Here is a 27433-nt window from a genome sequence, read left to right as displayed (position 1 = left end):
CCTGATCTGCTCCACACTGTAGCGGTCTGACCAGTGTCAGTGGACAACAGGAGGAGGTCACCATCACGGGCACCATCTCTGTGGAAATGAATCTTTAATGTGATTCTGTTTGTTGGGGGGTCATGTAGGAGGTCTGGGGACAATGGGATTCTGTGGGATAGGCCTACCTAGGAGTGGGCCTGGTTTCCATTGGGGATAGGCCTACCTAGGAGTGGGCCTGGTTTCCATTGGGGATAGGCCTACCTAGGAGTGGGCCTGGTTTCCATTGGGGATAGGCCTACCTAGGAGTGGGCCTGGTTTCCATTGGGGATAGGCCTACCTAGGAGTGGGCCTGGTTTCCATTGGGGATAGGCCTACCTAGGAGTGGGCCTGGTTTCCATTGGGGATAGGCCTACCTAGGAGTGGGCCTGGTTTCCATTGGGGATAGGCCTACCTAGGAGTGGGCCTGGTTTCCATTGGGGATAGGCCTACCTAGGAGTGGGCCTGGTTTCCATTGGGGATAGGCCTACCTAGGAGTGAGCTGGTTCCAAGTGGGGATAGACCTCTCTAGGAATGGGCTAGGTTCCTAAAGGGGATAGGCCGACCTAGGAGTGGACTAGGTTCCTAGAGGGGATAGGCCGACCTAGGAGTGGACCAGGTTTCTAGAGGAGATAGGCCGAGCTAGGAGTGGACTAGGTTTCTAGAGGGGATAGGCCGACCTAGGAGTGGACTAGGTTTCTAGAGGAGATAGAACTCTCTAGGAATGGGTTAGGTTCCTAGAGGGGATAGGCCGACCTAGGAGTGGACTAGGTTCCTAGAGGGGATAGGCCGACCTAGGAGTGGACTAGGTTTCTAGAGGAGATAGAACTCTCTAGGAATGGGTTAGGTTCCTAGAGGGGATAGGCCGACCTAGGAGTGGACTAGGTTCCTAGAGGGGATAGGCCGAGCTAGGAGTGGACTAGGTTTCTAGAGGGGATAGGCCGAGCTAGGAGTGGACTAGGTTCCTAGAGGGGATAGGCCGAGCTAGGAGTGGACTAGGTTTCTAGAGGGATAGGTTTCTAGAGGGGATAGGCCGAGCTAGGAATGGACTAGGTTCCTAGAGGAGATAGGCCGAGCTAGGAGTGGACTAGGTTTCTAGAGGGATAGGCCGAGCTAGGAGTGGACTAGGTTTCTAGAGGGGATAGGCCGAGCTAGGAGTGGACTAGGTTTCTAGAGGGGATAGGCCGAGCTAGGAATGGGCTAGGTTCCTAGAGGGGATAGGCCTAGAGCTAGGAGCTGGACTAGGTTCCTAGAGGGGATAGGCCGAGCTAGGAGTGGACTAGGTTTCTAGAGGAGATAGGCCGAGAGGAGTGGACTAGGTTTCTAGAGGGATAGGCCGAGCTAGGTGGACTAGGTTTCTAGAGGGGATAGGCGAGCTAGGAATGGACTGGGTTTCTAGAGGGGATAGGCCGAGCTAGGAATGGACTAGGTTCCTAGAGGAGATAGGCCGAGCTAGGAGTGGACTAGGTTTCTAGAGGGGATAGGCCGAGCTAGGAGTGGACTAGGTTCCTAGAGGGGATAGGCCGAGCTAGGAGTGGACTAGGTTTCTAGAGGGGATAGGCCGAGCTAGGAGTGGACTAGGTTCCTAGAGGGGATAGGCCGAGCTAGGAGTGGACTAGGTTCCTAGAGGGGATAGGCCGAGCTAGGAATGGACTAGGTTTCTAGAGGGGATAGGCCGAGCTAGGAATGGGCTAGGTTCCTAGAGGGGATAGGCCGAGCTAGGAATGGGCTAGGTTCCTAGAGGGGATAGGCCGACCTGAGTGGGATAGATTCACATGACTACTCTTTGTAATGTTGGGAATGGGATGACTTATTCCACATTTCGTTGTGTTACAGCCTGAATTTAAAATTTATGAAATCTTATAGTTTTTCTCACCAATCTACACACAATACCCCACAATGACAAAGTAAAAACGTGTTTTTAGAAATGTTGGGAAATATATCGAAACTTAAATACATAAATATCTAATTCACATAAATATTCACACACCCGGGTCAGTCCATGTTAGGATCACCCTTGCAGCGATTACAGCTGTGAGTCTTTCGGGGTAAGTCTCTAAGAGCTTTGTGCACCTGGATTATACAATATTTGCACATTATTATTTTTTTTTCTTCAATCTCTGTGTTGGTTGTTGATCAATGCCAGACAGCCATTTTCAAGTGTTGCCATAGATTGTCAAGCCAATCTAAGTAAAAAGTATAACTAGGCAACTCAGCAACTCCAGTGTATATTTGGCATTGTGTTATAGATTATTGTCCTGCTGAAAGGTGAATTTGTCTCCCAGTCTGTTGGAAAGCAGACTGAATCAGGTTTTCGTCTAGGATTTTGCCTGTGCTTAGCTCTATTCTTGTTTCCTTTTATCCCCCCTAAAAAACTATTCCTTGACAAGCATACCCAAAACATGATGCAGCCACCACTATGCTTGAAAATATGAAGAGTGGTATTCAGTATTATGTTGTGTTGGATTTGCCCCAAACATAACACTTTGTATTCAGGACATGAAGTTAATTGCAAACAGGATGCATGTTTTGCTATATTTTTATTATGTACAGGCTTCCTTCTTTTCACTGTCATTTAGGTTAGTATTGTGGAGTAACTACAATGTGGTCCATCCGCAGTTTCATCCTATCACAGCCACTAAACTCTGTAACTGGTTTAACAAAGGGGGTTGGGCCATAACAAAGGGTTTGAATACTTATTGACTCAAGACATTTCAGCTTTAAATGTTTTATGAATTTGGAAAACATAATTCCACTTTGACATTATGGGGTATTGTGTGGTAGGCCAGTGGCACAAAGTCTCAAAATGTGGAAAAAGTCAAGGGGTGTGAATACTTTCTTAAGGCACTGTACATGGAGGACGGTTGTGGGCGAGGCTGATGAATAACTGATATTCAAACACTCAAGAAATGCAAAACACTATTTCTCACATTGTCGTGAAGTATGTGCCTGTATCAGAAAGTAGGATCTCTATGTCTATTTCATCATGGCTTCAAAGACAAAGCAAAGGCACATCTTGGTCAGATGAGAGATAGGGAAACAGGTGGCTTTCATATCAACAGGTGCATGGGGCCTTTGAGGAGACAAAGACAAATCATGTCTCTTCCTGGTCTGTCTGGTTTACCCAGAGACACAGACATTAGCTTTACACTGACTGACTGGCGATTTCCATATAGTCAAATAAAACCAATAATGACACAGTGACTAGTGAGGCTGCTGAAAGCAAGCCATCCAGCCTCTTTACACTGTGAGATCAGGCATCTGCCAGATGGACAATGCCACTGGTTCAACACTACATCGAAACCCTGTGATTATGTTTAAGCTCCTTTATCTAAAAACAAACTCCTCTCCTATCATGGAGATCTGGCCAGCGTGTGTGAAAGCACATAGGGGGGGATACATCATGCAGGGCCTGGGGGTAAGACGCCTTGGCTTGGCTGGTCAGAGCTCTCACCATGTGGGGGAGTGGTGGGGGAGGAGGTGGCAAGTCAGGGCCCCCTTACCACGAGCTAGCCTGCATGTGCGTACTGCACACCACAGTGAACTTTCGAAGGCTCACTGTTGTTTGCCTCGTGCAGCGCCTGTGAGCGCCCATACAACTCACACACACATACATGGCAGGAAATCTGGGTTGTACCTGCTCTGCTCGTCGCATCTGTTAGCCCCAGGCCAAACCACAGTGGAACGAGGTGAGAGAGAGCCATAAAACCGCAAGCTCTTTCTCTGTGCTCTTTTTTTTCTTTCTTTTTTTTTCTTAACATATTTTTTTTAAAGAATAGAAATGAGAGAGAGGGAAATAGATAAAAAAAAGAAGTATAAGCTGATGAAGAAAGCAAGCCAGGCTCCTCCCCAGACTACTGTACTCTACAGGACTTGGCCTCAGGGGACAGCACAACTCTGTCATTAACAGTTATTTTCCTCATAAACAGAGCAGGATCAGCTGGAAGTATAATTATACCGCTCCTCCTGTAATCTGTCACTTTACCTGCTGCGCCGCCAGACACATTCTGGAGGGAGGGAGAGAGGGGGTGTGGGTGGTTGTTTTACGTCGACTGTCATACATGGGGAAGGGAAAGAAGAAAAAACATGACAGAAAATCAAATGAGCGAGTGTGTTGGCGCTGGGAGTCCCAGAAGTAAGGCTCAGGGGCTCAGATAGAAGAAATTGTGGTTTCGTCAAGTGATTCGAAGACAAATGGCAGAACATGACCTATTTACTAACTTTTTGTATGGTTTTGCGAACCACACATTTATGTGAGGGGAAATTATTGGCACTGATGAGTATCTGGAGGGGGGGAAAGAAGCCAGATAATTCCAAGGGGGTGTTAATGTGTACGGAATATAGTACTATCATCGTGTGCTTATTTTGTAACCTTAAATAAGGCCTCGCCACAAACCACTGAAGTGTGGTACGGCAACAAAAGTCACAGCCTGCATTACATCTAAAGGCGTTAAGATTTTAGGCCTTAAAGTTATTCATTATGTACCATCACGAACACCCTTAAAAGGCCAGGTTTTTAAAATTAGCTAAGGGAGTGTGTGAAAGTCGCACGGAACGAGGTGAGGAAGAGAGATGAGAAAAACGCTGTATTAAAATCAGAGATTGCAAAAGGCAGGCAGGCAGCGTTCATTTTTCCGCCCCTGAAATTCCAATGCTGGAATCCACCAGGGCCATAAAAGAAACATTTTAGCAGTGCCAGCCCCAGGCTCTCCGTAATTTCAGGCTTTGTTAACGCGGTGGTGGGTGCTCTCGGGGTTCGGTGAGGCCCGCGGGCCTTTTGTTTCACAGGAGAGGTCTGCTCTCAGCTCCGCTCTGCTCCAAGCCTGCAGCTATCTGTTGCATAGCGCCTTTTGTTCTTCCTCTCTCGGTAAGATTTGGCCACAGGTCGCAGATTACAGAGAACAGAAGCCATCACAGGTATTTTTACTGTTTGTTTCCCGAAACAATCGTTATGGAGCTCGGGAGAGAGATAAGGCGGAGAGAGGATTTCAATAGCTAGGCACAGCGGCGCAGTAAGATGTCTTCACATGTGGGAATGAAGGATGGAACAATGTACATTCAAGGTAAGTTGTGCTGTCTCATGAAAGAGGGCCTCAAAATCACAAAGATGTATTATTTTTACCAGATCTAAAATGGCTTCCAGTGAATACCTGGAGGGGACGGACATGACATAAGGCTGCTGTGATGTGTCTGTCAGTGTATCTGTACCTTGAAACACCACAGACTAATATTATATTCGTGGCGCTGAATTAATAAGCTGCAGCGGCATAATAAATCCCAATTATTTATTATGTTCCCTTCAGTGAATAATCAGGTTAACGGCTAGAGGGAGATAGAGGGAGAGAGAGAGAGAGAGGGAGTGAAATGGAGAGAGAGACAGATATATACACTGTGTATATACAGTACCAGTCAAAAGTTTGGACACACTTACTCATTCAAGGGTTTTTATATATGTTTACTATTTTCTACAGTGTAGAATAAGAGTGAAGACATCAAAACTATGAAATAACACATATGGAATCATGTAGTAACCAAAAAAGTGTTAAACAAATCAAAATATATTTTATATTTCAGATTCTTCAGAGTAGCCACCCTTTGCCTTGATGACAGCGTTGCACATTCTTGGCATTCTCTCAACCAGCTTCATGAGGTAGTCACCTGGAATGCATTTCAATTAACAGGTGTGCCTTCTTAAAAGTTAATTATGTGGAATTTCTTTCCTTCTTAATGCGTTTAAGCCAATCAGTTGTGTTGTGACAAGGTAGGGGTGGTATATAGAAGATAGCACTATTTGGTAAAAGACCAAGTCCATATTATGGCAAAAACAGCTCAAATAAGCAAAGAGAAATGGCAATCCATTATTACTTTCAGACATGGTCAGTCAATTCAGAAAATGTCAAGAACTTTGAAAGGTTTGAAAGTGCAGTCGCAAAAACCAACAAGCGCTATGATGAAACTGTCTCTCATGAGGACCGCCACAGGAAAGGAACAACCAGAGTTAAGTCTGGTGCAGAAGATATGTTCATTAGAGTTAAAAGCACCTCAGATTGCAGCCCAAATGAGTGAATCACAGAGTTAAAGGAACAGACACATCTCAACATCAACTGTTCAGTGGAGACTGTGTGAATCAGGCCTTCATGGTCGAATTGCTGCAATGTAGAAAATGAATAGGTGTGTCCAAACTTTTGACTGGTACTGTATATATTCAAAAATCTTGCGTATCTTAATTTCCATCATTAACAATCAATATGCGTTATAACGTCGGCAGTTCATGCAAAGGATTATTACCTATTACCAGGGTTGCCATTGCATTACATTACATTTTTGTCAAGCAATTATTATTTTGCCAAACAATTATTGTGATTCATCCTATACTGTCCATAACTCTCCCTTGCAACAGATACATGGGATACACACACACACACTTACACACAACCCCTTTTCCCCACAATCAACCATACGCTCAGATGCTCAACGGTTGTTACATCCCAGAGCCCAGCTCAACAAAGGTCTGAGTTATGAATGCATATACAGTTACAGCTGTTTGAGAAAGCATGCAAGATTGAGCAAAAATGTTCAAACATTTGATTTGATGAATCAATGTCCAGTCCTAATTGATGGAGATCAGATTCAAAGCTGTCATCAAGGCAAATGGTGGCTTCTTTGAAGAATCTCAAATATAAAATATATTTTGATTTGTTTAACACTTTTTTTGGTTACTACATGATTCTATATGTGTTCTTTCATAGTTTTGATATCTTCACTATTATTCTACAATGTAGTAAATAGTAAAAATAAAGAAAACTTAGTAGAATGAGTAGCTGTGTCCAAACTTTTGACTGGTTCTGGAGCTGTACCATACTATTTGCACTGTTAACCATACTGTAGCTGCAAATGTGTACACCTCCAATTGCCCTCTCCAATTCCACACACTAAAACCTCCCCCCCTATCTAGGAGGTCTGTTGTCCTTAAGCTCATCAGACCACCTACCTAACTCCTGACGCACCTTTGCGTCCTAAGCAAACCTTTGGCCGGCAATTGGCGTAGGCCAGAGGGAAATATGGGCAGTCCCACAATAACCTAGTTCACTCACACATTCAAAGCCCCGTATGTCTATGGGGATGCTTCTTAAGAGAAAACTAGCCAAATAACATGGAAAACAGAAAAATGAAATAACAATAATAATAGAAATAACAGCACAATATTATAGATTCATGCACATATTAAGAAAATCCTAGAAAAGGCTATAATAATAATAATAATAATATAAGCATGTCATCCCAGCCAGCTCAGTTCACTGAGTCAGATTTTTCAAAAAAGTATTTAAAAAATGGAGAGAGAGAAAAGGTCATACATAATATTGCAAGACCAGTTCTTAATGTCAATTACATGCACGCTGCCTATTGGCAGAGAGACATATGTAGTCCTTATTATATCCTGTTAAATTCCGGCCAAAAGGAAGAAAGAAAAAGGAACATTTTAACAGCTGCTCATGACCGCCAGTTAATATGTGTCTTATGCATCACACTACCCATGAATGGATTCACACGACCCATGAAAGGTTTCACACTACCCATGAAGGGATAGTTGAACTTACAGTCTACCCTGACACAGCCATGGCAAGATCGCAACGAAGCACATGCAGTATGACAATCTAGGGCGAATAAACCTGTAAACCCCCCCCACACACACACACACAACACAAAATTCACCTCGGCTGTATTACACATAGGCTCATGACATTACGAACGAAAGATAAAAAGGTAGTGTATATATCTTGTGTAAAAAATATAATATACTTCTCGCTTAGAGAAGTGCTTCCATAAGCCAGTAATTATGTTGGCTCTTCTCACTGTATATAGACTTTGTGTTTTTCTTTTGTTCTACTGTATTATTGACTATGTTTTGTTTATTCCATGTGTAACTGTGTTGTTGTATGTGTCGAATTGCTATGTTTTTATCTTGGCCAGGTCGCAGTTGCAAATGAGAACTTGTTCTCAATTAGCCTACCTGGTTAAATAAAGGTGAAATAGAAAATAAATACAAAAATTAACTTTAATCATTTGAACCCAGTGTTAACCAGCCAGCCGCACACTAATAGAGACAACAACCCTGTTGACAATACCCAATCCATTTGCTGGTGTGTATCAGAACAATACATTCTCAAGATTGAGATCTATTTTTTATATGTAAAAAGATAATGACACCAATTATTATCGGATCGTGTAGGCCTACTCCAGTAAAGAACCTAGACAGGTTTTTATCCTAGCCCTACATTAGATCTCTTCATATTTATTTTGTTTTATCTTAAATTATATTTGTTTCCGATTTGCTGTACATCCACCAAAAATTAGGCCATATAATTTGAAACTCAAAAACAACCTTGGATTTTCTATGTTTACTGCAGTCTTCATTTTTTAAAATATATTTTTGCTATTTTATTTTTTTTAAATTGGGGAAATATTACATTTACATAAGTATTCAGACCCTTTACTCAGTAGTTAGTTGAAGCATCTTTGGCAGCGATTACAGCATTGATTATTCGTGGGTATGCTTGACAAAATGTATTTGTATTTGGGGAGTTTCTCCCATTCTTCTCTGCAGAACCTCTCAAGCTCTGTCAGGTTGGATGGGGAGCGTTGCTGCACAGCTATTTTCAGGTTTCTCCAGAGATGTTAGATCGAGTTCAAGTCTGGGCTCTGGCTAGGTCACTCAAGGACATTCAGAGACTTGTCCCGAAGCCCCTCCTGCGTTGTCTTGGCTGTGTGCTTAGGGTCGTTGTCCCGTTGGAAGGTGAACCTTCATCCCAGTCTGAGGTCCTGAGCGCTCTGGAGCAGGTTTTCATCAAGGATCTCTCTGTACTTTCTTCTGTTAATATTTGCCGCAATCCTGACAAGTCTCCCAGTCCCTGCCACTGAAAAACATCCCCACAGCATTATGCTGCCACCACCATGCTTCATTGTAGGGATGGTGCCAGGTTTCCTCCAGACGTGATGCTTGGCATTCAGACCAAAGAGTTCAATCTTGATTTCATCAGACTAGCGCATCTTGAGAATCTCGGAGCCTTTTGAAGGTGGGGAACAGGGCACGTCGTCTCTCCACTATTTCATGGGGAAATTGTTCATTAATAGAGAACGGGGTGTTCTTCAGTTCCCTGCCCTGATGTAGTAAGGCAATCTTCATTTGTAGTGAGTTCGCCCAGCTACTATCGGACGGGTCCTTCCCTCTCCTCTGCCACCAAAACGGTGAGCCCATTGAAAATCAATTGCATCCACCTGTTCGTTCGCCATCTAGAGATTATGTTTCATGAAAATCAATACTTTTTCATCCACTGACTGACAGTTGTCATTTTCATCCTCCTTTATTCCCATTATGACAATATTATTCTTCATACTTCTATACTTTAGATCAAGAAATTCTGCTTTCAGTGTTTTATTCTCATACCATAACCTCTCCGTAGTGTCTTTTAGGGAGTTTTCAACATCTTATTTTCAGCTCGTATTTCTTCCATCATTTTATTACTGTAATTCATTCCTGTTTTTAGTTTTTAATGCCTCCTCCTCCCCCAGTAGCTCAGGCAATACATGCATATTTTTTGAACTGCTCGCTCATGCGTGTAAGCAATGCTTTATCTTCTAGAGACATAGTTATAAAACAAATCCTTCTTCAATGTTGCGTTTGGAAATTTAGACGGCGGCTTCCCTTCAGTTTTGCTCACAGAGACCGGCGGAGAGGTCTTCTCTTGTTCGCTTAGACTTTTCTGATTCTTTTTCAAGCATATCGAAATGCTGATCAATAAATAGTTCAAGGTTTCCTAGGATGTTTGTTTCGCAGTTCATCAGCTAGTCCTACATTTGATGATTAATTCATCGGACAAGCTGTGCCTATCACGATGCCACTTGCCACGTCATCACCCACCTATAGCCAATTATGATTTTTTTGGGGGGGGTTTGAAGAGTTTGCATCACAACCTCTCGACCAAGATGGCCACCGCTTGGGCACAAATGAGCTTTTAATGTGGCCTCTGAGCTTTGAGCTGGGAGGAGAGGAGGCAGAGAGAAAGAGCCAGGGCCGATTATGAGAATGAATGCCTCTGACTGATGAAGTAAGTTATTCACAACACATTGGAGGCTATTCTCTCCCACTCTCTCTTTCTCTCTCCCACTCTCTCTCTCCTTCATTTCTCCCCCGGTGAGAATGCAGCCAAAGAATCACTCCCCAGGCAGATAGAGGTTTGTAATTGGAGGTTTAATTTATGATCAGGTCTACGGTTGGATAATGATATCGAGCATTGTAATTTGCTGATGCAAATTGTATGTTATAATGGGCCATAAAAGCCACAGTAACATCTAGGAGAATTGCCAAACACCCTGAGCGTTCATTACAGCGCTCATTAAAGCATTCAAGTCTGCGTTCAGAGCTTTTATAAATGAAAGTAGCATGTAATTGGGCCTTGATTGTGGTGTATGTAACATATGATAGAGTGGAATTATCACTTTATTTGTCTAGAGTGGCCATATAAGTTAATGTGGAGAGCCAGTGGTATATACAAATCCTGACAGCATCGTTACTTAGTTACTGTACATTACAGACAGACCTTTTTCTTAGTGGGGCCAATGTGAGTTGGGGGGCATCGACTATGACAAATCAAGACTGATGACCAAGAGAGAGTGGGGGCTGTATTGGAAAAACAAACACTTATTTGCATTATGCCTACGGCTTCTGCCTGTGTTTCAATGTCAAATAACTAACACGGTTGATGAGAACACTGAAATTCTTTTTAGAATCTATTCGATTTACTTAGAGCCTTGTACATTCTCTGACCACCAATGCCATTACTAGATTTCTACTTGGATTGAGAAAGAAAGGGCTGAAATGAACCATTAAAATCACCTCTAGTGAAAAATACCACAGGGCCAAAATCACTTCACAGCCCTCTAAGCTAGTTCTAAGTTGTTTTTCAATCACTGATCTCAATTTCATTCTAAAAGGCATATGCAGGTATGCAGCGATGCCGAACTCCCCAACTCTTAAGCAAAGCCTTAAGAGCAAAGGCAAGTGGGCAAAAGCAATTAAGAGTTCATTTAGAACAAGTGAACTATGCCGACGGTTTCTGAGGCCAGGCCTACACTAATTCACCATGTCGCCTTTTTATTCAAATGACCTCTCTCAGAGTACCTTTTGTGTTGGCGGATTTTAAATGGCATCTCCATTAGGACAAAACGGAGCTGAAGCTGTCCACGAGTGAAAATTAAGTTTCCTCTCACTGAATGATTGGGAGCCCCCCTCCACTCCTCCATTCCACCACCATAGGGGCTGTGCAGTCACTGGAAAGGGGATTGTCAGTCCCCGCCATTCAGAGTTGCGGGCCTCCAGAAGCCTAAAGCCTTTATCTGGAGCACATGATTGATGTGTTGTGGGCCCTGCTGTGGTTAACAGCCATTTTTATCTGTTGCTAGCGGCAACAGCCGGGCTCCCCGGAGAGAGGGGAGCAGCAGGCCCCTGCTCTGAAGCTGGCCCACACACAGGGATAAACAAATAGGGTTTTCAACCCAGACAACCCTCATGAAGCGCCCCTGACAGATACCGCTCCACCAGAGGGGTGGACAATGTCAGGGCTCCAACCCTGTCCTGCTGTGCTATTCGTTTCTTTGACTAATTTTCACCATGGGCAGGGGCCGCTGGTATGTAGCTAGACACCTGCAAGATGATGGAAACTACGGCCGAACAGTCAGGGGTCTGGGAGGTGGGAATTTAAAGGTGAGACAAATCTATTTTGAAGAGGGAGAAAAAGGAGAGAGGGAGTTTTATTGTAGGTGAAAGGAAAGGGCCTTTCTCTACAAGACAGCTCATTGGGTTATGTACTGTATCGGTGGTTAATGTGTGACGTTATGTTCACTGAGCAAGATATTATTTTATTGATTGTTTTATAGTAAAATCACATGAAATATGATGTATCCTTTCCCTCGAATTCCCTCCTTGGCTTTTATAACAATCGGTTTATTTAATCTGTGTCATTTTGTTAAATAAAGCGTGAAGCTTTTTAATAGTGACGATTATAATTAAGTGACATAATCCTTGTATTTGACAAAGAACTTTCTTGTATTTTTTACCTCATCAGTGAGACAAGGATATTTATTTGCTACAAAGCGTAGGTCATGAATGCCAAATCAATTAAATGAAGCTGTTTAAGAAATGCGCAGATGACTTTGCGAATGCTGTGTTTGAGTGTACACTCAACTAGTGTAAAATATGCTTAAAAAAGCCAGAGCAGGGTAATATGAAACGGGTGTCTGAAAGCTGCAAGCACTCCAGCTCAATCTAGACAGACCAGCTAAGGTTGTAACTTCCAACAAGAAAAGTGTAAATGCAACTGATAGACCATAAACCGCAAAACCTACCAGAACTCCAGCCACACCTCAGAGCTACTCTCAATGTGAAGAGAAAAAAAACGGGGCCTTCAGTGGTTCAGTGGGCTAGGCTGGGGGAAGCTCAATCGCTTCATCTGGAGAAAAGGAAAAGGAGCTAGTTTTTTCCCCGTGAACTGTCTCCCTCCTCGGCTCCGTTTCAAGCCTGCGGAGAAGATTGGAAGAGCAGATAGACGCACCAAGATATTTTGACATTTTCCTCCGTCTCTTAAAGCCTATCTCGCCAAGCGAGGCACAGAAGAGGACTGGAGGTTTTTATCGAGAGCCCCAGAGAGAAAGATAAATCACCAGACAAACCTAGGCCAGGGCCCATCTTCTTCTCTTCTCCCCTGTAAAAACAAGCAGGTAGCGAACAGTTGAGGAAATGGGCCAGATATTGTCTTCCCAACATGGGTGGCACTATAATGAAGCCAGCTGAACACAGAGGAGAGGAGAGGGAAGCAGGACCTGGTAAACTATTCCACATTTTAGCTCAGACTGATTACGGTGCGCTGTGACTGTGCTGCATATCGACTGTTGTCAACAGTCAAGTTTTCAACAGATTAGTGTAAGGAGTGATGGATATGGACGGTGGGGGTGGGTACAGTCATCAACAAACAAAACATCTCAGAAAATCTATGTGTACAGCTTGTGTATGCCAGTCCAATGGAAAATGGAGAACTTACCATATTGCACGTTCTAGTCTACACCCACGCATGTATAGATTGATCCAGGGGTGTTACCCAATAAAAATATATCCACAGGGAAAAGCACAGGCAGGATATCAAAGTTGGGTGTTTATGTGTTGGCTCTAAATAAATTAAAATACTAAGGATATAACTTTGATATCCTGCGTGTGCTTTTCCCTGTGGATATATTTTTACGTTGACTCTTTTTGGAATTAGTACCGCAAAAATGTACTTGGAACAATTTATTATAATCTTGGCTGCAAGGAGTGTTTGAGTGTTACCCAATAATACATGCCAACATGTACATATAAAAAGTCTGTTCCAACATTATATTCTTTAACAACCATTACAATTTGCTACAGCCTCAGTCCTCCAAAAGCTCCAATTTCTAAATCTGAGTCTAAATCTGAACCATGTCTTCTTTTACGTCTCAAATGTGCCTCTCAGATATAGCAGCCTGGCAGGCAGCATTAGATATAGCAGCCTGGCAGGCAGCGGCAAAGACATATGGTAGGGAAATAGTGGAGGTGTTATCTCCTATAGAAGCGGAAAACAAACAGTCAAGAGAGATTGGGATTTTACCTCTTAGTGCCTTGTGACAGATAACAACCCCCCCCCCCCGAGGCCAGGAGATGGTGATAAGAACCCAGGGCTGACCATCAGATAACCCAGCTATCTGTGCCTCCTCTCTGTGTGCCTGCCTGCCTGCCCTCCAACCCTCCACCACCTCCCTCCTTCCTCCCACAACGGCTGCCTTCATCTCTCCCTCCCTGTCTCTCTCTCAGACAGGCCCTACCACAGAGCCCGGAGCACCTGCTGATAAGGGCTCCTGCATGGCCCCAGAAGCCTGTGCCAAACCCTCTGTCAGTCTGCCCACAAGCAGCCCAAAGGGCTCCACCACACTGCAGCGCAGCACACACCATCAGATAGGGAGGCAGGGCAGGCGCTTGACAATGTCAGACTTCCTGTGCACTTTCTTAGTTCTTTTTCTTACTTTCCTCCCCTTTACTTCCTACTCCTCTCTCAACCTTTCTCGATCCTGCTCCTACTCTTAATAATATTCCCCCCTCTCTCCATAAAGAACAGATGAAGAGGGGGCCTCCTCCATCCTTCCTTGCCTCCACCAGACTTAAACTGACAGCTCGAGCCAAAGGGCCGCAGCAGCTTCCGGGAGGTCTTGTTTGTATGCAGCCGTGAGGGAATAGGAAAGGACCATGTTCCATTTCCACGCAGAAGCACCATGAAACCCCACACAGATCACTGTCTTTTAACTTAAGCTTTGTTCGGCTCTTTAAGCGCTACCTCAGCAGATACTCTTCCCCTGATTGAGCAGTGACAAACCCATTTATAGATGTTGTTTATTTGTTTTGAGCACACCGAAGCTACGATAGGAATTGCCGTATGTCACTCGCAGGCAGGTCTAGTGGTGTAATGGGAGCTAAAAATGTCTCTCCATAAATTGTCCCTTCATGTAGAGGACAGCAAGGACAACAACAAGACTCAAGACTGCCTCTATCAACTCTGAACCTCATAATTGAAACAATACTCATCAGCTTCCTGGAAATAATGATAAGTGAACAGGTTCATAAGGTTTTAAAAAAAAACACATCCTGTTGACTTGTGTAGTCTGCAAAATATGCTTTCAAGTGGTAAAAATAGTCTCCTAGTGACACAAAGTGAGACAGTGTGCTGTATAAAAGGACTAGGCTGACAAGATTTATCACTTTACACAAGAACGCATAATACATTTTCAATTCAAAGGTAATGAAAGTATAGAGTTGAATGTGAAAGCAGTTATATTTCCCCTATTCAGAAGATAGGGCTACATTAGAACAGCTATGCTATGGGTATTCTGAAAGAATAAGGGTGCATATGATATTAAATGTATTGTGTGGGGAGGGGGTATGTAACAATGCAGTCACTCACTTTTTTAAAGGCTTTTAAGCATATTGTCTGACAACTGAATCAAATGGCTTGTAGTTGGCAGGAAGACATCTCCTCCAACACTTAAACCGCAGAACTACTGAATGGCTGCCTTCCTGCACGGCCTGATGTGATGGATGTCAATAAAACAGCCACATTTACCCAAGGTAGAGCAGGACACCTTGGCTGCGTCTCAAATGGTATCCTATTCCATAAATAGTGCACTACGTTTGACCAGAGGATCCTGGTCAAAAAAAGCGCAATACATAGGAAATAGGGTACCATTCGGGATGCATCTCTTCCTTTCCTTCCTACAATTTAATCAGTCAGTCATCCAGGAGTAATGTCCCTAATATCATGATTTCTCCATTACTCTATTTAACATAATTAAAGTGTCGAGCGGCGGGGCAATAAAGAGAGCCGTTTGAGATTGTAATTCTGCCGTAAAGCCATGAAGCATGAAAATGTCACTTACCGAGTAGCCCCGGCCTGACAGCGAGTGAGTGGAGCTCTGTAGAGAGAGAGAGGAGAACAGGGTTGACCTTTAGGGACCGTGAGCCAGCCGCTGACACAGACATGATGAAGCCGCTACGCTTTAATATCAATATTCACGTTAACCTTCTCCCTCTCCGCCTGCGCCCGACCTGCACTAGCTAGCAAAAACGTCACTGCCATTCATTTTGGATGGCCTTGACTAGGGAGAGGGAGACGAAAAGGGTATTTTGCTCAAAACAACTGCTTACTGCAGTGCAAAAGAAATGACGCCACTGGAGTCAAGGGTATCAAATCAAATCAAATTTTATTGGTCACATCCACATGGTTAGCAGATGTTAATGCGAGCGTAGCGAAATGCTTGTGCTGGTAGTTCCAACAGTGCAGTAATATCTAACAAATAATCTAACAATTCCCAACAACTACCTAATACACACAAATCTAACAAGTAATCTAACAATTCCCCAACAACTACCTAATACACCCAAATCTAAAGGGGTGAATGACAATATGTACATATAAGTATATGGATGAGCGATGGCTGAGCGGCATAGGCAAGGTGCAGTAGATGGTATAGAGTACAGTATATACATGTGATATGAGTAATGTAAGATATGTAGACATTGTTAAAGTGTCATTATTTAAAGTGGTGTTGTTTAAAGTGACTAGTGATCCATTTATTAAAGTGTCCAGTGATTGGGCCTCAATGTAGGCAGCAGCCTCTGAGTTAGTGATTGCCTTTTAGCAGTCTGATGGCCTTGAGATAGAAGCTCTTTCTCAATCTCTCTGGATGATCGCGGGATGAACAGGCAGTGGCTCGGGTGGTTGTTGTCCTTGACCTTTTTGGCCTTCCTGTGACATCAGGTGCTGTAGGTGTCATGGAGGGCAGGTAGTTTTCCCCGGTGATGTGTTGTGTGGACCACACCACCCTTTGGAGAGCCTTGCGGTTGAGGGCGGAGCATTTGCCGTATCAGGCGGTGATACAGCCTGACATGTTGCTCTCGATTGTGCATCTGTAAAGGGTTTTGGGTGACAAGCCACATTTCTTCAGCCTCCTGAGGTTGAAGAGGCGCTGTTGCACCTTCGTCACCACACTGTCTGTGTGGGTGGACCATTTCAGTTTGTCTGTGATGTGTACGCCCAGGAACTTAAAACTTTCCATCTTCTCCATTGCTGTCCCTTCGATGTGGATTGGGAGGTGCTTTCTCTGTGCTGTTTTCTGAAGTACACGACATCTCCTTTGTTTTTTTGACATTGAGTAAGAGGTTGCTTTCCTGACACCACACGCCAAGTGCCCTCACCTCCTCCCTGTAGGCCGTCTCATCATTGTTGGTGATCAAGCCCACTACTGTTGTGTCGTCTGCAAACTTGATGATTGAGTTGGAAGCGTGCATTGCCATACAGTCGTGGGTGAACAGGGAGTACAGGAGAGGGCTGAGCAAACACCCCGATGCGGCCCCAGTGTTGAGGGTCAGCGAAGTGGTGATGAAGTTCACAAACCTTCACCACCTGGGGGCTGCCCGTCAGAAAGTCCAGGACCCAGTTGCAGAGGGAGGGGTTGAGACCCAGGGCCTCTAGCTTGATGATGAGCTTGGAGGGCACTATGGTGTTGAATGCTGAGCTGTAGTCAATGAACATCATTCTTACATAGGTACTCTTTTTGTCCAGATGGGATAGGGCAGTGTGCAGTGCGATGGGCGACTGCGTCATCTGTGGACCTGTTGGGGCGGTATATGCAAACTGAAGTGGGTCTAGGGTGGCCGGTAAGGTGGAGGTGATATGATCCTTGACTAGTCTCTCAAAGCACTTCATGATGACAGAAGTGAGTGCTATGGGGCGGTAGTCATATAGTTCAGTTATCTTTGCCTTCTTGGGTAAAGGAACAATGGTAGCCATGTCAAAGCATATGGGGACAACAGACTGGGATTGGGAGCTATTAAATATGTCCGTAAATACACCAGCCAGCTGGTCTGCGTATGCTCTGAGGACGCGGCTAGGGATGCTGTCTGGGCCGGCAGCTTTTTGAGGGTTAACATGTTTAAATGTTTCACTCACGTCAGCCACTGAGAAAGACAGGGGTGGACCTCAGTCTTTGTTAGCGAGCCGCGACGGCAGAACTGTATTATCCTCAAAGCGGGCAAAGTAGGTGTTTAGTTTGTTTGGAAGCGTGACGTTGGTATCCGTGACGTGGCTGTTTTTGTTTTTGTAGTCCGGGATTTCCTGTAGTACTTCAAAGGAAAATACAATGGTAGGAATGATTACGACTGAATATCAATGCTTAAGATTGACAACACCCCCCACCCATGCCGTTAAAACACTTTGAAATATGTGTTTTTGGAGTGATCAAGTCATTGGTGTTGCCTAAACACTGTATACCATTTCATTGCATTACTCTTAAAAACCCATCTTTCATTGATTTGTATATGTATTGGGGTGTAGTTTAGGGTCAAAGTTGAGTTTTGAATGCATGTGTGGGCAAATCCAATAATGAATGTAACTTGTGCACTTATAATGTCAAATACACTGACATTGCATAATAAAACTGTCATGTGTATGCTGACAGTGCTTGCTTCTGTTGATAGACGATGCCCCTGACAGAGTCATCCTGGTTCAACTCAGAGTGAGAGGCCAGACAGACTGAAGAAAGATGCTCTCTATCTCTTTCCCTGTCTCTGTCTCTCTCTTTCTGTCTCTCGGTCTCTCTCTTCTCTCTCACTCAGAATACCAATCTCCCTCTCCTTCCACACCTTCCACTCCCCCCCCCCCTTTTACTTCTCAGTTTCGATTGGCAATTTCTCCTCCAGTCTCAGGAGGGGACTTTTCTGCTAGACCAATTTTTCCCATAGTACCTCCAATCCCTCCATCCATCTCTCTCTCCCTCCATCCCTCCTTCCCACACCTGCTTCTGTGCTTTAGCCGTCATCAGTGCCTCTGCTCCCTCTGATTCACAGACTCAACCCCACTGTGACGATTAGGGAGGTGTCCTATGGCGAACCGGAAAGTCAGCTCTGCGGGAATCAAAAGACTATTCCCTCTCTATTCACCCCGTCTGTCTCCACTGCCAGAGAGAGAGAGAGGGAGGGCTAGAGGTGGAGGGCAGAAGGGCAGAGCCGGCCTTGTATGTGGACACAAAGGGGATGAAGTGAACAACATATGTGGTGTGTGTGTGTGTGCGTGCGTGTGTGTATGTGTGTGTGTGTGTATGTGTGTGTGACTCAGTGCAGTAGTGGTAGGCCAAAGCCATTTGGAATTAGCCTTACTATGCAGGTTTTATTCAAGTTGGAGCGTTTGGAGTAGAAAGAGAGTCTTATTTAAATGATAATGAGGGACAATCCATTGGATTTAGTCCGGGTGAAGGGAAGAGGGGAAGAAATCCATTAAAGCAGGTAGCGGTTCATAAGCCATGGGTTCGGGATATAGCTAAACACTCTCTCTTAAAAGCCATTATACATGGCTCTCAATGGATTTCTGCAGCGCTTAAGACTTCAAAAGGATTTAAGAACCTGCCCCAGAGACGCAGCAGCGAGGAAGGGGGGGGCTAGGGGAGAGGCATAGGGGTGTGGGGGTGTGGAGCACACTGGCGGTGTTTTAGGGTTAACTAAACAGCCCCGGAGAACAGAAATGTTGCTAAATCCGCCCCCTAATCCTCTCCCCATTTCCACGCCCCCTCCCCCGGACCCTCAAAGCCACAGTGACATGCAGGGCGGTTGGTTTTCCTACGGGACAGACTATTGGTTTTTGAGGTGCGAGAACTTAAAGGGGCCAATCATGGCTTGGCGGAGCGTGAAGTGTATTAAAAAAAGACGGGGCCAGCAACCAGCATGCAACCAGCAGCAGGACTCACAGCTCTCCAGAAGAACTGCACTCTTAGAAAAAAGGGTTCCAAAAGGGTTCTTCAGCTGTCCCCATAGGAGAACCCTTTTTGGTTCCAGGTAGACCCATTTTTGGTTCCAGATATAACCATTTAGGTTTCCATGTAGAACCTCTTTAGAAAGGATTTTACATGGAACCCAAAAAGGTTCTAACTGGAAGCAAATGGTTCTACCTGCAACCGGAAAGGGTTCTTTAAAAGGGTTCTCTTATTGGGACAGCCGAAGAACCCTTTAAGGTTCTAGATAGCACCTTTTTTCTAAGAGTGTGGGTGGTTGTGTGGATGGGTGAGACCCCAGCAGTAGTGTTCTCTTCCCCCTTCTCCCATCTCCCCTCTCCCCCCTCCAACTCCCTCCCCACACTAACACAGATGCAGAGAAAATCTCCCTCTACATTTCCCTAATCCCTGCCTGTACGGCAGCTTTCTGCCTAGGCCCAGCTGAGCCAAGGGTAGAATTACCTAGTCAACGTAAACAGATACAAGACCCTAGCTACCGTGGAGATGAATAAACAACATCTCCACGCACGTCTCTATTGCTGCTTCCTAAATTGATGCATGACTGTTCTCAGTACGGAGAGGAGGCAGCAAGCTTCTCGTTTGTCTCTGTTTCCTTTTGGCAGTCCAACAACACAAAATCCATTTGACTCATGAATCGTGGGTACAGTACAGTACATATTTAGTTAAGAGCGCTTACAGCCTGGAACCACTTTGATGTGGATATTACATGTGCGTTATGTATTTAATGAAAATGTGTAATGCAGTGGCAGAGTTGAAAAAGGAAAATAGTGTTATTAGAAATAGGAAGTCCTTCCTCTCCAGTAGTGGCCATCACCCCTCTCTCTCTCTCTCTCTCTCTCTCTCTCTCTCTCTCTCTCTCTCTCTCTCTCTCTCTCTCTCAGAGAGCCTAGCTATATTTCAGAGAGATGGATAGGGATGAATGGCATGGCTACAGCGATCAGTGTCTTTGCACCATCTATTTGGCAGGAGATTAGAGAGATGCCATATCTAACACCGTCAGCGATTACAGCATGCCATTTTAAACAGTTCTCCCCCCTTACCCTCCCGTATCCCCAACACCCTTTTCACTGCCGCATTTCCCTGTCAGAACTGTCATCCGCCAGCATCCTTTTATCTGTCAAACCCGGCTCTTTCTCCTGACTTTTTTATTTAAAAACAGCCTTTTACACAAATTCATGAGGAATGGCAGGGGGGAGACAAGAGAGGCAGAGAGAAAGAGAGAGAGGAGGCTTAGAAAAGGAGGTCGAAGGGAAGGGAAAATAAAATGTTGGTGGGGAGTGTTTATTTTTCTCTCCCTCTCTCCGCGTCTCTAGATTTTCTTTTGGAATTCTGAATAGCTTGAACAACGCATTTAATAAGTTCATTAAAATCTTTTCTCTCCATCATTTTTCCTCGATCACTTCTTCAGCTGTAGAAGGAGCAAACCCCCCCTCTCCCTCCATGCTCCCCCCGTTCTGTGCAGCTAAATTAACTGTCTGATTGAATTTAGTGAGGTTTGGGAGGCCCGGTTGACAGGCATTAGTTAGGAAGCATATTCTACATTCATTTAAAATGAGCCGCTTGGGGATTTTGCATAAATTCTCATTACTTCCTCTGTATCTAAATTGCATTATTTCATCCCTAGCACCAACCGACCTCCTAGCTGCCTCCATTTACTACGCAAGCCACTCACCTTTTAAATGTGCTAGCATATGGACGCAGGCTCGGCAGTAATTGGAAAGACCTTTAACCTTTTAACTCGGCGAGGGTCAGCTACCACCTGGCTGAACGGTGTTAGGTCACATCTACATAACCATAGCAGGCTTTTAATAATGCAGGGGCATCTAGGCAGCATGCCAAATTATACCCTATTCCCAATGGGCCCCATGGTCCCTGGTCAAAAGTAGTGCACTATATAGAGAATAGGGTGCAATTTGAGAAGAACACGTAGTGTGATGGCTGTGTGTCTGTGTGTCTTAGATAATCATTTCCTGCTTGTCGCTGTTGACCAGGCAAGTTTTCTAATGCTTATGGGGATTTATGAGGTGTGAGTCTGGGCCAGTATGAGCTACTGCACCAGCTGCCCTCTGACTGCTGCCTCTCTGCCCCCTCTCTCTCATCCTCCTCAGGGCCCTTCAGCCCTGGACAGTCTGCCGCTGGCCTGGTCTCGTGCTACGAGCTCTGAAGGGTCTGGGAGAGTAATGGCCCTAGTTAACCGTGTTGCAACAAGGTAGGTAGATATGGTCTGGGATTCTGGAGGTGTGGTGGTTGGGAGGTATTGGGGCCTGATGGTCTGGGGGGTAGGACTAGAGGGTCTCTCTCACCTCACTGAGGTGCTCTTTAGAGATGCTCCTGTTGGGTCTGTTGAACTCTTGCATGGCCCCAACCTCATCCAGCTTCACTGGGCGTACCTGCAGGGCCTTGATCTGGAGGAGAGAAACAGAGGAAGAAGCATACATTATTATACAGTATAAAATAATAGAAAAAATATGTTGTACATTATAATGCATTATGCAAAGATCATAACGCATTATACATGTGCTCGCAATGCATTATGAACAGGGTAATCATAAAGTGTTACAAATAAGTTTTCTAGATCAGAGACAAAGTATCTCTTCGGGCTCCCGAGTGGCACAGCTGTCTAAGGCACTACATCTCAGTGCAAGAGGTGTCACTACAGTCCCTGGTTTGAATCCAAGATGTATCACATCCGGCCGTGATAGGGAGTCCCATAGGGTGGCGCACAATTGGCCCAGCATCGTCCGGGTTTGGCCTAGGTAGGTCGTAATTATAAATAAGAATTTGTTCTTAACTGACTAAAGGTAAAATAAAAAATGTTATAAAAAAATCGTATGTACGACTCCAGCCAAAGAAGACCAGCTACACAGCAACTCCTCGATACAACACGACCCAAACTCCATCACAACTATTCACACATCTGTTTCACCTGTCTTTGTGATTGTCTCCACCCCCCTCCGGGTGTCGTCCATTATTCCCTGTGTATTTATTCCTGTATTCTCTGTTTGTCTGTTGCCAGACTCCGGGCCCACCTGCCTGACCACTCTGCCTGCCCCTGAACCTGAGCCTGCCTGCCGACTTGTACCTTTGCCCCCCTCTGGATTACCGACCTCTGCCTTACCCTGAGCCTGCCTGCTGCCCAGTACCGTTGCCCCACCTCTGGTTTACTGACCCCTGCCTACCTTGTCCTATCTATTGCCTGCCCCTGTTGGAATATTAAACTATTGTTTATTCGACGTGGTCTGCATCTGGGTTTTACCTTCACACTCGATAGTACGAACTGACCATGACTGACCCAGCAAACCCGGACCGGCTGCACAATGTCATCTTCTCCCAAGAAACATCCATTGGTTGGCACGAGGAATTGCTTTGTGGGCTGATGGAGTGGGTCCAAACGTTGGCTGAGCACCATGACCGGGTGTTGGACAAGCCGCTGGAGCAATTCCGCGGCTCATCTGGGGGGCAGCCTGCCACAGTGGTAACCCCACCGCCGCTCAGCAACTCAGCAGTTAGCAGCACCACCCCACCGGCCACTCCACCTTCCCGGGAGCACCGGTTACCTCCTCCAAAACGCTGTAATGGAGAGTCAAGCACCTGTCGGCGTTTCTAGCTCAGTGTGCCCTCATTTCCGAGTTTCCGCCCTCCTCCTTCCCCTTGGATCGCTCCAAAATAGCCTACCTCATCACGCTAATGTCTGGAAGGGCTCTCACCTGGGCTACCGCCGTATGGGAACAGCAGCCGGCCAAATGCGCGAGCCTGGAGGAGTTCGTGGGAGAGGTGAGGAAGGATTTTGATGCCCTGTTCTACGGGAGAGAAGCTGCCGGAAGCTAATCCAGCTCCGGCAGGATGCCCGCACTGCAGTTGTTTTCCGCACGATGGCAGCTGTGAGCGCATGGACCCGGAAGCACTGTTCGACATGTTACTGCACAGCGTCTCGGAGGAGGTTAAGGACGAGCTTGCGGCTCGGGAGTTACCCACAGATTTTGACTCGCTTATCGCTTTGACCATCCGCATTGATGGGTGACTGTGGGAACGACGGATGGAGAGGAAATTCTATTTCACTCGCTCATCCAGGCATTCCACCTCGCCTCCGAGTCATCCCAGAAGTCCCCGACGGGCCCTTGGCCGAGACCACCCGAGATTTCCCAACCTTTTTCGAGAGTCACGAGCCCATGCAACTAGGCAGGGCTGGGCTGCCGCCAGCGGAACGGCATCACCGGATCAGCACAAGAAGCGGTCTGTATTGTGGGACTTTTGGTCATTTTGTGTCCTCGTGCCCTGTAAAATACCAGCCTCACCGGTAGGAGTGAATACTCTGATGGGCAATATGGGGAACTTTTCTGCTTACTTTTCCCTTACTCTCACCCCTTTTCATATCATTCTGCTGTGGAGAAATCTCTCCGGGTCCTCATTGACTCTGGGACTGATGAGAGCCTTTTGGAGGCCACACTGGCTTCCGAGCTGAACATCCCCACTCAGCCCCTCTCCATTCCCACGGATGTTAGAGCGTTGGACGGGCGTTCTATAGGTCGGGTCAACCATAAGACCACTCCCATCAACCTACGTGTGTCAGGGAATCACAGTGAGACCATTGAGTTCCTGTTCATCATGTCCCCCCATATCCCTGTGGTTTTGGGATTCTCCTGGCTCCAGCGACCCACCCACTCATCAACTGGTCTACGGGTGCCATCATGGCCAGGAGATCGTTCTGCCACGCCCACTGTCTGAAGTCTGCGCAACCTGCCCGGGACATCTTTCTGGGCCCTCGGAGGTGGTTCCGTTACCTCTCCGCCATTCCTGCAGAGTACCAGGATCTCCGGGAGGTGTTCAGCAAGTCCAGGCCACTTCCCTTCTGCCGCACCGCCCCTATGACTGCGGGATTTACCTTCTCCCTAGCTCCACGCCGCCCCTGGGGTGTCTGTACTCACTGTTGGGACCTGAAACCAAGGCTATGGAGGACTACACAGGGTTCTTCTTCGTGGAGAAGAAGGACAAGACCCTGCGCCCGTGCATTGACTCAATGACATCACTGTAAATAACAGCTATCCACTACCACTCATTTCCTCGTCCTCTGAGCCGCTCAAGGGGGCCACTGTGTTCTCCAAGCTGGTTCTATGTAACGCATACCACCTGGTGCGGATACGAGAGGGGGACGAGTGGGAGACCGCTTTCAACACGGCCAGTAGCCACTACAAATATCTGGTCATGCCCTTTGCCCTCACCAACGCCCCTGCCGTGTTCCAGGCTTTGGTAAATTATGTTATCTGTGACATGCTGAACTGGTTCGTCTTCGTTTACATTGATGACATCCTCATCTTTTCTCCCAGCACCTTCTGGAGAACCAGTTGTTCGTTAAGGCAGAAAAGTACGAGTTCCATCGCTCCACAATTCGCGTTCTGGGGAACATAATCTCTGCTGGGAGCGTCAAGATGGATCCAGAGAAGGTGAAAGCAGTGGTCGATTGGCCTAAGCCTACATCCAGGGTGCAGCTGCAATGCTTCCTGGGGTTCGCCAACTTTTATTGTTGCTTTATCTGGGGTTATAGCACCCTGGTATCCCCCTGTATGCCCTCACCTCTACTAAGGTTCCGTTCATGTGGTCCATGGCCGCGGACCGGGCATTCCGGGAGCTTAAACACCGGTTCACTGGGGGGGGTCTAGGTAACCGGATGTTCGTGCCTGACGCTGTCCGCTCCGTGGGTCCTGGAGTAGGCCCATTCTTCCTGGCTTGCCTGCCACCCAGGCTCCTGGCGGACCTTGGCCTTCGTGCGACAACACTTTTGGTGGCCTACAATGGTAACGGATGTCACCGCTTTGTCGCTGCCTGCAAGGTCTGTGCACAGAGCAAGACCCCTCGACAAGTTCCGGCTGGCTTCCTCCAACCTCTGCCCGTCCCTCATCGCCCCTGGTCTCACATCTTCCTGAGCAGGAAGAGCAGGTCAGTATACCTTCTGCCCAGATGTTTGTCCGCCGCTGTCGTCATACCTGGAGGAGAGCCTGGTCGGCCCTCCTCAAGATCACCTCCAGGTATCTACGAAAAGCGGATCACCATTGGACCCCGGCTCCCCGGTATCGTCTCAGGCAGAAGGTATGGCTATCCAAACGAGATCTGCCCCTCCAGGTGGAATCCTGCAAACGCTCACACCGGTTTATTGGCCCGTTCCCCATCTCCAAGATCATTAGCCCCTCTGCTGTTTATCTTTTGTTGCCCCGTACCTTTCGTATACATCCCAACTTTCATGTGTCCAGGGTCAAACCCATGTCTCACAGCCCTTTGTCTCCCGTTTCCAGGCCCACCCCTCTCCCCCGTCTCATCGACGACCAACCGGCTAACACAGTGAAGCATCTCCTGAAGGTTCGACCTTGGGGCAGGGGGTTCCAGTACCTGGTTGACTGGGATGGGTTATGGCTCGGAGGAGAGGTGCTGGATCCCTGCAAGGGACATCCTGGACACAGGCCTCATCGTGGATTTTCAGCGCTGACTCCCAGGTAGGATGTCAGGTGGAATTCTTCAACTGGCAGCTTCATTAAATAGTACCCGCAAACACCCGTCTCAACGTCAACAGTGTAGAGGCGACTCCGGGACTCTGGCCTTCTAGGCAGAGTTGCAAAGAAAAAGCCATATCTCAGATTGGCCAATACAAATAAAAGATTCAGATGGGCAAAAGAACACAGACACTGGACAAAGGAACTCTGCCTAGAAGGTCAGCATCCCGGAGTCGCCTCTCTGACGGTGAGGCTGGTGTTTTGCGGGTACTATTTAATGAAGCTGCCAGTTGAGGACTTGTGAGGCATCTGTTTCTCAAACTAGACTATCTAATGACCTTGTCCTCTTACTCAGTTGTGCACCGGGCCTCCCACTCCTCTTTCTATTCTGGTTCGAGCCAGTTTGTGCTGTTCTGTGAAGGTTGGTTGCTGATAATGGCCCTCTGTACGCCTATGTAGATATTCCATTAAGAATCTGCCGTTTCCAGCTACAATAGTCATGTACAACATTAACAATGTCTACACTGTATTTCTGATCAATTTTATGTTATTTTAATTGACAAAAAAATTGGTTTTCTTTCAAAAACAAGGACATGTCTAAATGACCCCAAACTTTTGAACGGTAGTTTATATATAGATAGATATATAGATGTTAGATATATATGTATATGTGTGTGTCCCACTTCTAAAACCAAAGTTGCACCCCTCTATTCACACAAAGGGAATCCATTTAATGTATGCAAAGCAGCACTGGCAGTAACCAAAATGTACGCCTGAAAGTCATGACCTCCGCAATGATGTAACACCTGTATCCGACAACAGTCTGCAGAAAAGTGGTTACCAAAATCATGAGTATTTTGTTCATTGTTTACAATCTGCACATAACGGTTGAATGATGAAGTTGCTTGTTTGGGTCTGCCAACATGAGAGCACATGTTGTTTGGTGGGAGCTAGACAGACAAGCCATGAGAGGAGCGTTGGCTTGGCAGCGACCCATATTCCTAGGACAGATGGGAGGCAGCCACACTGCCACAGTCAGACGAGGAGGTAGGAGGTAGTCCTCCCCACCTCATCCTATCAGTCCTCTACAAGCCCCTCTCTGAAAACAATTGGGACGGCTGATGGCGGATGGCTGCCTGTGGGGTGTAATCCACTTGACTAGCAGCTTGCCACTCTGCCTGCTCTAGTCCCTGGTGGCGTAGCACGCCGTGGCTCGCCTCGGTCTCCAGGTTTCCACTGTAATTTAAGCAGATCACTGCTACAATTAACCTTTCCCGAGAAATATCAATTATGGCCCCCGGCAGAGTAAAATTAAAAGGGTCATCAGCTAATCTGACAGGTCCTGTACTGAGGCGGCATGGCAGAGTCGCTGCCACCTGGCTGGCCGAGATAGAGACTGAGAGAAAGAGAGGCTGCCCTGGCTGTTTGTGTCTGTCTGTCCATTTGCCCGGTGACCAGCAACCAGCAGCGACAAGCCAAATAGACACAATTCCCTTTTAATTACCCTGCCGAGACCCCGGCCAGGCCAAGCC

At 46.2% G+C, this 27433-nt stretch overlaps 1 protein-coding gene across 8 annotated transcripts in view; it reads right to left on the bottom strand.

Moving 5' to 3' along the window:
- The window catches only part of LOC118394081 (autism susceptibility gene 2 protein-like), a 419650-nt gene that overhangs the window by 249733 nt on the left and 142484 nt on the right, over positions 1-27433 (bottom strand). For 7 of the 8 annotated variants that reach the window (XM_052461709.1, XM_052461708.1, XM_052461714.1 and 4 more), the window contains exons 3-4: positions 21723-21824; positions 15514-15549 (exon numbers count right to left, since the gene is read on the bottom strand). In XM_052461709.1, the coding sequence (XP_052317669.1) occupies positions 15514-15549; positions 21723-21824 (138 nt within the window). The remainder of the gene's footprint in view (positions 1-15513; positions 15550-21722; positions 21825-27433) is intronic. The other variant, XM_052461712.1, reaches the window with a different exon arrangement.

The sequence above is a fragment of the Oncorhynchus keta genome, chromosome 14 (genome assembly GCF_023373465.1).
Source record: "Oncorhynchus keta strain PuntledgeMale-10-30-2019 chromosome 14, Oket_V2, whole genome shotgun sequence".
NCBI lineage: Eukaryota > Metazoa > Chordata > Actinopteri > Salmoniformes > Salmonidae > Oncorhynchus > Oncorhynchus keta.
This window is presented reverse-complemented; position numbering and strand designations above follow the sequence as displayed.